This window comes from Thalia democratica, chromosome 4, assembly GCF_965202585.1.
Source record: "Thalia democratica chromosome 4, ktThaDemo2.hap1.1, whole genome shotgun sequence".
Classification (NCBI taxonomy): Eukaryota; Metazoa; Chordata; class Thaliacea; order Salpida; family Salpidae; genus Thalia; species Thalia democratica.
In genome coordinates, this window is record NC_139168.1 from 16,134,436 (window position 1) to 16,146,235 (window position 11,800).

Here is an 11,800-nt window from a genome sequence, read left to right on the forward strand (position 1 = left end):
TAGAATTACAGTGATGTAAATACTCGATTGAATTTAAAACAAACGTTTTTTGTAAGGTCTACCATAAAAAACTAAACAAAGTTTAAATTATTATATAACACATCTAAAGTAACATTTTAAATTCTTTTAGATAATTTAATACTACTAAACTTTTTTCCTAAATTTAGTCTTTAACTAAAAATAGATAAAAAAAAACTTGTACCTTTAACAACCTACAGTTATAAAAGTCATAAAACCTGTTATACTTTTTTTAAATAGTGGTCACCCTGTGTATAGTTTCATCATCAATAATAGTTAGATTAAATAAGTTTGCGTCTTGAATTCTTTGTTTTAATTAAATTAAATTTTAGTATTATATCTGTTTTAGAAGATAAGAACTGAATAAAAGTTGAAGAACATTTATAGTTTTTTGTAATTTAATTGTTATGTGAGCTTAACTTTTTACTCTGGAATACTCGTGAGTGTTTGTTTTAGATTATGTTGTACTGTAATATATGTGATTTCTTTTTTTTTTGTTTCTATTTTTAACAAGTTTCTATCTTACTTGATTAGAAATTTAATAATATTAATTTAAATACTTATGCATAAACAAATTTAACACTATTTCTGTAGTAGTGAAACACTAGGTTTTTAAATTTAATCTTACCAACATTAATTGTTACTAACTAGTATAATACTTTAAGCAGTACTGTTGGTAACAACAAATTTAAACTTGAATAAAACACTAACATTGAGTTTAAATACTAGTTGTTTTTTTCAGAATTAAGAATTAACTATGGGGCTGTATGGACTGGCTGAAGCTTGCATCCTTTTTATAAATTCATTGGCCATTCTACATGAGGAAAGGTTTTTGCAAAAAGTTGGCTGGGGCTCTGATCAGGTAAATTTATTTTTTCATATTTCTTTATTTCACTGGTATTGAAAATGATTTTAATTGTGTATGTTTTGCTCTGCTATAGAGTTTACTTTATAGCAGGGCTGCTACAAGGTCAGGAAAGTCAGGAAAAAATTTAAAAAAATTACAAAATTCAGGAAAGTATAAGGGTATTTGAAAAAAAGTCAGGAAATTTGACAAAATTTTTAAAAACGTCAGATTTTGTCTGTTTGAATTTACAAAATTATTTATTTTCCAAATCCTTCAAATGGTAAAAAATTAATTAAAAATCCTCCTAAAGTTGGACTAAAATTGCAATATTTTCCTATAAATTTACAAAATTACTAATTTTCCAATACCTTCATCTAGTAAAAAATAGTTCAATATTCTTTATAAAACTGCAATGTTTTTCTATCAATATTTTGAACAAGCAGTTTTTGTATGCTTTTTAGTATTGATGATCTTTGGCAAAGACACTTCCATAATGAAACTGTGATATATAAACAAAATGCATAACAAGTATGAAACACTCTCCCAAGTTTTTCTGTGATAGTTTAATACAAATTTTTCTAATTTTCATCACAAAATAACAGCAGAACAAAACATAAAATGATGATTAGTTTTTTTAATAAAAAGAAAAAAAAGCTTAAAACTAATAAAGTAATTAGCGTAAAAAATAATCAGTGTAAAATAATAATTAATTTAACTAAAATGCTACTAACGGAAACAAAATGGATAATTTAACTAAATAAAGACACTTTGTTAATAAATTCTTTTTGTTTGCACAATTCTGGTTTCTCTAAAAATATTGAGATAGCCTCCAACTTAACAAGATCAAATACACTATTGCAATAATGAGTTATTTTTAATTTGGATATGTCATATTTCTTAGTACAATCACTATTGTTTATTAAGTGTTTTGCAACTGACGATCTTTTAGCTGCGTTTTTGGTTGCGGTTGTCTTAATTTCAGGTTCTTTTTTAATAATTTTCAAAACACAAGCAGGTAAATGTTTCTTTATTCTGGTGTTGAGATGCCTTGAAGTTTGACCAATATACAGGGTTGCCACACACTCAGGGAACTCAGGAAACTCAGGGAATCTCAGGGAATTTTCAAACTGTAGAAAATCTCAGGGAAACTCAGGGAATTTTGGCATTTTTCTTTTAACTCAGGGAAACTCAGGGAAGTTTTGATTTTTTCTCTAAATATCAGGGAAGTTTTTGAAAATCTCAGGGAATTTTTTTTCTAGATCTAGAATGAGGTTTAGTTAATCCAGTTTTAATATTTTGTTCAAAAGTAGTAATTTTTATTATTTAAGTGGTTATTTAGAATTTTTTTAGCCTTGCGGCTAGTTCTTCAATATTCTTAGTATTAACATTGTAGTTTTTTTAAGTTTTAAATTTATACTTACTTAAGTAAAATCAGACAGTTTAGAGAAATGAAAGTTGTTGTTAACTATTCATTGAAAAGTTCTAATAAACTTTTTATTTTTAGTTACTTATGTAGTTTAAAAACACTGTGTTGTACTATTAGTTCTTAATTTTTAAATAATAAAGTTATTTGTTATTTGTTTACAACTACTTGTTTAGAGTAAAAAAAATTAAAATGAATACAGATTAGTGTTGTATTACTTTTGTTAAAAAAATAGAGGTTAAATTTTTGTTATAAATAATAATTTCAAAAGTAATAGCAGTAATGGTAATGAATTTTTTAGTGTGAATGTTTTAATATACTTTACAACTTTTTTGCAGATTTAATTTAAAAGCTTTTTTAAGTATTATGAGTAAAGTACAGTTTAAAACCTTGTTTAAAAAAAGTTGGCTTAACCATGAAGACTTCAAAGATTGGTTACTTGAGGATGTAGACAAAGAGAAGTTTAAATGTAAGTGGTGTGGTGATGATACACCAATGGCCTTATCCAACATGGGTATAAGGGCATTGAAATCGCACAGTATGTCGAAAAAACATCTTAAATTGAAAGCCTCTAAGAGTAAAAATAATGCAATTACTTCTTATTTTGGTGGGGCTAATAGTTCAACTAGTATATCAGCTGCAACTTCTTCAACAGCTGCTGAAATTTATTGGGCTCACAAGTGTACCAAAGAAAACTGGTCAGGAAACTCTTGCGATAATAATAACACTTTATTCACTACCATGTTTCCTGATAGTGAAATTGCAAAAAAGTTCTGCATGAATAGAACCAAATATTCATATATAACAAAGTTTGGTATAGCCCCTTTATTATTTAAAGATGTCTTAAAAAAAAACAGTTTTGTGCTCGTCTTTTTATTCCATTTCATTTGATGAGTGTTTCAATAAAGTCTTGCAAAAAACTCAACTAGATTTGGTGGTGAGATGCATGAAGAAGAAAAAAGTACACTGTCAATATTTTACTTCAGCATTTTTAGGTCACTGTACTGCAGATAATTTAAAAAAAGCCCTATTGACCGAAATTCGAGAGTTAAACCTAAAAAATTTGATTCAAATTTCAATGGATGGACCAAATGTGAACGTTGCTCTTGCAAAAAAAGTTGACTTTGATAGAGAGGCTTCAGGTCTACCCCAACTTATTAACACAGGGTCCTGCAGCTTGCACATTGTTCATGGTGCATTCAAGTCCGGTGTTGAAGCTACACCTTGGAAAATAAAAAAAAGTTTTAAAACATCTCCATTGCTTATTTGATCACACATCGGCCAGAAGAGATGACTATGTAACTTAAACTGGGTCAACCACCTTTCCTTTATCAGTTTGCGCCGCAAGATGGTTTGAGTCAAAGCAGGTAGCTGACAGAGCCATTTTAATTTGGCCTAATGTTGTTAAAATGGTACAGTACTGGAAAAAACTGCCTGGTTACAAACAGCCACCAGGTCAAGATTTTATAACTATAAGCAATGCTATAAAGGATGATATATTAATAGTTGTGAAATTGATTTTTTTTTTAAGATTTGAAAAATACTCAGGGAAACTCAGGGAAATTTAAGGTTACTCAGGGAAATTTTTGGTCACTCAGGGAAGATTTTTTGGCTCAAAGAGTGGCAACCCTGAATATAGCTTTATTCACAGAAGCAATCAAATTTGTACACTAAACAACTTTTGTCTTGGTCTGGTATCAGATCTTTCATCTGCACTTTTAATAAAGATTTTGAGAGAAACATAATTCTTGGACAAACTTGATTGTAAGATGTTTTTATTAAATATTTTACTTTGCTCTCAAATACATGTGATATTTCTCCAATACATGGTAGTTTCAAAACTGCTGGGAACTTATCTGGTCCATATATCTTAGCTTTGTTTAGGTTATTGTGTAATTATTTTATAACCCTATTAATCAAATCTGGTGGGTATCCTTTTTTTTATAAAGTTCTTTTATTCTCTCCGCCTCTGAATGAAGTAATTCTTTCTTTAAAACAAATCTTGTAGGCTCTATAGTAAAGTGCTGTCTTATACACAAAAGTTTATCTTGCAGAATTTTAGAATTAAAGTGTTTTTTGTTTAAATGTTTAGTAAAGTTCTTTATAATTAAGCAACAAGTTTAGTATTTTATGACACAATTTTATGTGTATACTTTACCTCTTTAAAAGTTTTACAAAGTTGTTTAAATTTGAAAAATAAGTTATAAGAGAGGTATATGCCATGGTTAAGTTTAATTATTTGTAATATTTTGTAGAAAAACTCAAGTTTTCAAAGTAAATAAGAGTAGATTTGTTTGTTACAAATTTTATACTGAACGTTAAGTGGAACTATAAGATTGAAAGTTTTATATAGTTTCAAGTGTTTGATTTTTATAAAGTGTGATGTATTTTGGAATAAATTTAAATTAAGAATTTGATTTAGAAAAGTCAGGAATTTTTCTCAGCTTGACCTGTGGCAACCCTGTTTCACAGTGTCCAACAAATATTTAATGAAAATGAGCCTGTACTTTTGTTTAAATAATAAATGTATTTCCCTTAAATATACTTGTAACCCATTAAATATACTGTGTTATTGTTTATGTATGCAACAATAGTAGTTCTTTTATCTGTCTTTATATTTATCATACTATTTGTAATTTTTAACTTCAAATAGTGTGAGGTCATATATATAAATCAGTTACATGATTATTCAGATTACTAATATTCAGGGCTTAAGATTTTGAAAAACAATATTTTAAGTTTTAAATCATACCAAAATTATTAGTAAAGACAACTATGGTTATTAAGATTTTTGCTGAAAAAATAGTTTATTATATTTAAATTTGTAGATCATACAGTTGATAATTTCTTAGTTTTTAGCTTAAAAAATCAAGCTTTAAAGTTAATTCCTTTCTGTTATTTTAAAAATGATAAGTTGAATTAGATAAAATAAAAGGTTTCCAAGAGGTAGTTATGCACAAAGAATTATGTATTTACTAAATCAATTACGCCATTTTATAGCTAAGAAAAGCTACATATTAAACAAGTTTTTTTTTTTTCTTTTTTGCACAGCGATTAAAATAGTCAGTAGCTAATGCTAATGCAAAATAATAGCATAATGCTTAATGTTATAAACATGTGCCGTTTTTCAATAATTAAAACATTTCTTAAACGTACTCAAAACAACTCAGAGCTATAAAAGTTAACAAGTGTTGTTTAATTAATTGTTAAGTGTTTAATTAATTCCAAAATGGTAATCTTTAACTGCAACAAACATATATAACAAAATACATAGTTAATTCTTTATCAATCATTATAACAAATCTTAGTTATTGAAAGTCTCAGATTTTAAGTTTACTTAACAGATAAAACTTATGGCAAGATAAAACTTTTACTTCAATGTTAATACACTTAATTAAAAATTTTTAAATGTTAATAATTATTTTTTCTATAATTACTACCATAAAAATTATATTATTTTAGTTTCATAATTTTTCATCTTAAAACAAGTTTTATCGTGTTGTATTCATATAAACCAAAAATTAAAAAAAATAAGATTAAATCAATATGAAACAAAACGTCTATTAAAGTTTAATAAATTATATCTTATCTTTTGTCTTCCAAGTCATTTTTAAGTCAAGAAAGTTTTTGTAAACTTTTAATCTTTAGTTTTCAAAATTGCCAGTCTATATACTAAAATGAAATTTTAGCCTTAAACTTGGTTTTTAATCACTTATTTATTTCCTTTTGCTCCTCAAATTCATTATTGAGTTCTTTATTTTGTCAACTTTTACTTTATTTTCATTGATAAATTTGCCCTTTTATATTTTACTTTCCTTTGTTTTAAACCTTTGTTTAGTATTTTTTTTTGTTGTTTATATGGCTGAAAAGCCTTTCCTTTAAATGTGTTCCTTTTTTAGATAACCTGGCCCTTTTCTCAAAAATGCTGCAGGCGAGGGTTTTCCAAAATTAGTGAAGTTGCCCATATGGATCATAAAGGCGAAAAAGAAAATGCTAAATAAACAGGAAAGGTGCAATATCTAAAAAAAAGTTACAGTAAATGTTTTAGTTTTTGAAAAGTGTATGATTATGAAAACGAGTTCGAGAAACCCTGCTATGGACCTTTGTCACTGGGGTTCCAAGTGACAAAGGGGTTTAAGTCACTAGGGCTTAAGTTAAATGTTGTTATTGTTCAAAAAATGAGTATAAATGAGTTATTCAGTCCTTAATAAACAGTTGGTTCAGTAAAAAATTTCCAGGTAAAAGTATAGTAAGTAATCTTTATATTCAAATTTTACGTATAAAATTGTGATTTTGAAGTATTTCTTATTACCTTTCATGACAGTTCAAATTCCAACATTTTAAATTCTGAAAATTCTGAGTCAATTTGAATAAGATTTTTTAACAATTTTTAATTTTTTATTTTTAATGATCTTAATCTTTTTTTTTTGACTGATGATATTTAAATTTTTATAAATTAAATCATTAAATTTTATTTTTTGAAGTAAAATAAAAATAAATTCATAACCTACCAAAATCTTGCTTTTTATTACTATTGTAACTTTTTCATTAACAATTAGTTTCCTAATTTTTTTTATTATCATAATCTCTTACTTTTACTTTTAAAGTATGAATCGCAAAAGTTTTAATTCAAATATTGAATTGTCGTTTTACCAAATACTTATGCTAAGTTTTAAAATCTCAATAAAAAACTTTTTGTACAAACCTTAAACTACCCAACTTTCAAAGTGTCTTTCAACGTCAGAAAAACTGATATTTCAACCTTTAGTAGCTTGTATGAAACAGTTTTACTGTCATTTTAAATTTCTACAATTTGTAACAAACTCTTACAAAGCCCTTTAAGTATGCTCTGTAAAAATTGAAATAGTGTAACTAGTTGTTTTCTTTATTTATGTATATTTATTAATATTTTAATACATTTAATAAATGATTTATTTTTTTCTGAACAGAACACGGGAGGGTTCGGGGAAGAACCGGGTGTGAAACAGCAAATAATAAATTTGGTGAAAGCTGTAAGGACAGTGATGAGAATTCCGCTTATTTTCTTCAATGTTTTCACTGTATTCTGCCTACTCTTGTTCGGCTGAATGATTTTATTTTGAGTTTTTTCCCTAACATTTTTTTTTGTTAAATATTTTTATGTTATATACAGTTACTAAATAAATTTTTTTGATGTTACTTGCATGTTATTTTTCCAAAAAAGCTTTTGTTTTATTGAACATATTTATTTGAATTGTTTTTTATTGATGTTGCTCGTGCTCAAATGTAAGTATTTTCAATTATGTTTACTAAACTTTTTTACAGTGTCTTGTTTTGTTCGGCAGAACAGTTTGTTTAAATACTAAGTTTTTATGTCAAAGACTTTCATACCTAGCTGAAAAATATTTTTGATGTTACCCACATGCTTGACCTGCAATTTTCTAAAAATACTTTTGTTTGGTTTGCACCCGTTGTTGAAAAACCATGTTAATTATAGTTGTTTAATTTTCACAAAAAGCTAAAACCAACAATTTGTATTTTATAAAAGTTTCAAGATAGTGTTAGAACGTTGCCAAATTTTACACAGTGTCTTGTTGTGTGCTTTTGTTCAAAAAATATTTTGCTAAACAAAAGTTTAAAGTTTACTTAGTTTTATATAAGTAATTGCTTCTGCAATTTGTAAAACATTTGCGAAGGATTAAGATTTTGTATTAAAACTTGTATTAAACTTCTTTCTTATACTATTTTGCTTATGCTTGTGTTTGCCTTTTTACAAAAACTTTCAAATAGTTTTGTTTAATTGAAAATTATGTATAAATATTGCTATTTAACAGTTAATTTTTTATTATTGTGATGCCAGAATTTGTAATGTTATTTTTTTCATGTAAAACAGTTTTAAAAGCTCTTATTTGCTTTTGTTGGACGGAGTTTCAACAATTTTCAACAACTTTTCCATCACGAGTGTGTTTTACTCATGCGGAACAGTTTTGTTTTAGTGCATTCAAGTTACTAGTGAAGTATTTCAAACATTTATATTGGTATAAGTCTAGTTTTTGCTCGAGTGTAACATTAACTTGTTTTTTTTTGTTGTAAAATTTTTTTCTTTAAATTTGTTTATAACTGTTGACTAAAACATCTCATATATATTTTTTAATACAGACATCCTAATAATGGTGTTTAATAAATTACCACCCGTGACTTGTTTAAACAAATTATTCGATATAAATCTAGCACTACTTGTTTTCGTGCAATTTTGTCTCCTCGTGCAAAAGTATCCTCGTGGAATTTAGTCCTCTTCCCGACAAAAAATGCTTCGTTTCTTTTTTGTTAAAGAATTGTTACTTTGAAAGGTTAAAAAGGTCTAGTTTTTTTATCTTCTATTAAAAACCCTTTAAACCGATCAAAAAATTTTACAAACATATATTTTACTTTTTCGATATTCAAGTATATTTTATACCTGAAGTGTTTGAACTCTAACATAGTTTAGTAAAGTAATCATTAAATCTTTCAAAGTTTTTTTTAGTATAACTTTTACCAAAACTTACTTTTAACAGTAATTATAGTTTTTTTTTGTGTTAAATCTAATGACAGTTAAGAAACTGCACTATAAGGTTGCCAATACTATAATCCATTTTTAAAATAAATTCATGTGAACCAACTGCCTAAATCAGGGTTTCCCAAACTTTTCTTCTAAAGGACCCTTTAAAGAAATTGGAAGCTATGTTCCCATTCAACAAGATTAATCAAAAAACGTTAAAGATGTCTAAGACCTTTTTTCGCTCTTCATCATCAACTCCAGAATACCTAGTGTAAGTTTCAAATTGTGACTTTAGGCCTCCCCTTTGCTGCTCATGGTCCCTAAGGGGGCCACTTGGCCCACTTTGGGATATTTTAAGTAAAATAGATATATTTTTCTTAAACATATCTCAATGCTAACTATTTAGCTCTATTTATTATTGCACAACTGTGACAAAATTTATTAATTTTGTTGTTAAATTGTAAACTATTATTGTACCTGAAGCTTTTTTTCTGTGAATATATTGTGAAATGTTGCATAAGTATTTAAATTAAATCTCAGTTACACTTTTAATTAATAACACAAATTAGGCGAACTATGATATGGTAATTGCATGAAGTATACCAACATCATTTTTTATTTCTAAATACATAAAACCTAGAATAATTTTTCTACTCATTTTATGTCTTGTTTAAGCTAGAATAAACAAATCTAACATGTGATTAGTTATAATAAAACTTAATGCATAATTTGTTGACACTAGTTAAAAACATTTTTTAATGGGTTAAGTCATAAAAACTCAATATTCCAAACATCACGTTTCTATTATGATCTAAACTAGGGGTGGACAACCCGCGGGCCGTACGTTGCCCACTCTTTCTCTAAACCATAATATGGCTTTCTAAACTCATTATCTCCCTCGCTACAAAAAACCCCGGAATAGTTAGTTATCGCCTCTTTACAGCCTAAATGTCCCATTAGTATTTATTGTCCTCCAATTTACTAAAATCGCTTCATTCGGAAAATTCTGGTTTAAAAATATATTTGTACTCAAGTATCTTGCATATACAAAACACTTTCTAGAAACTACTGGCGCAGTAGTGATTATTTAAATAATAAAAAATAACGGATTTAAGCACCAATGGGACCTTTACAGAAAATTCCGTAAACTTTTAATGCGTATTTTTTCAGATTAAGTTGTTAAAAAATTTATGCTAAATGTTAAGTTCTAAAAAAGTATGATTTAGTTTTGAGTTTCACATCATAGAATAAAAGCAGTGCTAGATAATGAAATATGAGTTTATTTCAGTTGAAATTAGTTGAAAGGTGTTTTGTTAAAAGGATAGTTAGTTTATCAAAAAAAAAGTTTCTTGCCTGTTATTGATATTTCTACAAACCTAAGATTCTTTAATTTTGTTTCTGATGAAAATTTACAGATTTCTTACATCAATCTTATCAAAATTATAACGAAATATATTAGATATCATCAATTATGTTTTTATGAATCTTAATGTTCTCGTTTGTTTACTTCTGATGTTGGTATCTTGTTGTAAATTACTCTTCTTACAAACTCATTTCTACCACTCAAATGTTATTTTATACTCATGTTACTTTCTCGCAGAACTAATTGCCTAATTGAGTGTAGTTTTTGATCTTTGTTGATTTTCTTTCTAATATACATATTTCTTTAATTTATATATTTGAAAAAATTATTGTTTAAGGTCAAGATAGTAAATAAAAGTATGTAGTGTATTACTCTAAGACCGAAAGGTATCTTAGTAAATCTATTGAAGACATTTTTTAGAATTTCATTTTCGTATTTAATAAACTTTTGCAGAATTGCCATTGTTAAAGTTTTATAGTTTACAGGTTTTTTGTTCTATAGTTTGTTACATTTAAGTATTCACTCGTCCAGTCTTGGTAAGTTAAGTAAGTCTAAAAGTAGGTTTTAAAAGTTTTTACTTTGAACGGTTAAAATTTAGGATTAGCTCTAAATTTTCTCCATTAGAACCGATGTAATCCCTATCGAAGAAATTTCTTTAATCCATTTTTGTGGTAGATAGTGGCTTTATATGTGAATTTTTTGATTTGAAGTAACACAAGCTAGAGTTTGTAGAGACATTTTGTAAAACGATTTTGATAAGTTATAAATTAATAAACAACAGTTTTCATTTGTATCCAAAGTAAAACTGATTGATTAAATTTACTAAACTTTTATTCAGGTAGGAACAACTGATATTGGCCGTATCTTAGTAAAAAATCTGACGTTTTAGTGTTATTTCACATAGGTCAGCACAGCTCGTTAAATAAATATTTAAGCAAACTAGCAATTTTTCAGTTAGGTGAATACAACTTAAACCAGGTAAACTTTTACAGCAAACGTATATTTATTTATATATGTTAATAAAAGATGCGTGTGTAGGTCTTTTTTATACATACAAACACTTTTTTTACCAAAAGAATATTTATTAAAAACGAATTTCACTAATAATAAGTCTACCTCATTATTTTATCCATGTCTATAAAAATAATTGACGTTCTGAAAGAAAAAAGTTGTTTGTAGGTATTGGGAACCGCTCAATATTTTAAGACCGAATACCCACCAAGGCATAAAGGTAACAGTGGTAGTAAAAAATAAACAAAAGTTATAGTATATAAAGATTGAAAGTAGAACAAAGTTTTGGATGGTTTGTACGCGAGTGGGAAATGATATGGGTGTGAATTGTTAGTTGTACCGTAGGTATTATTTAAACCTCTTTACAATTTTCATTTATATTTTTTCAATTTTGTATTAGTAACTTGTAATATATGATATTTTTTAAGTTACAACCGTTTTAAAACATATTAAGAGTCTGAATTGTCCAAACACGAGTAGTCGTTCACCCGCGACGCCCCTGGAAATTACTTAGACATTGTAGTAAATGAATAACGAATATAATGGCAAAGACAAAAATAACTAAAACGCATGCGGAAATTCCCTAGATAACAGGTTTTTTTTAAATGTAGAGTTAAATCA

General features: G+C 27.0%; 1 protein-coding gene across 1 annotated transcript; it reads left to right on the forward strand.

The window, feature by feature from the left end:
* Window positions 1–768: 768 nt before the first annotated feature.
* On the forward strand, window positions 769–8,458 carry LOC145834161 (immediate early response 3-interacting protein 1-like). Its single transcript, XM_082941525.1, has 2 exons — window positions 769–880; window positions 7,238–8,458. The coding sequence occupies exons 1-2, from the start codon at window positions 776–778 to the stop codon at window positions 7,373–7,375; spliced, it is 243 nt and encodes an 80-aa protein (XP_082797651.1). The 5' UTR covers window positions 769–775; the 3' UTR covers window positions 7,376–8,458.
* Window positions 8,459–11,800: the final 3,342 nt, after the last annotated feature.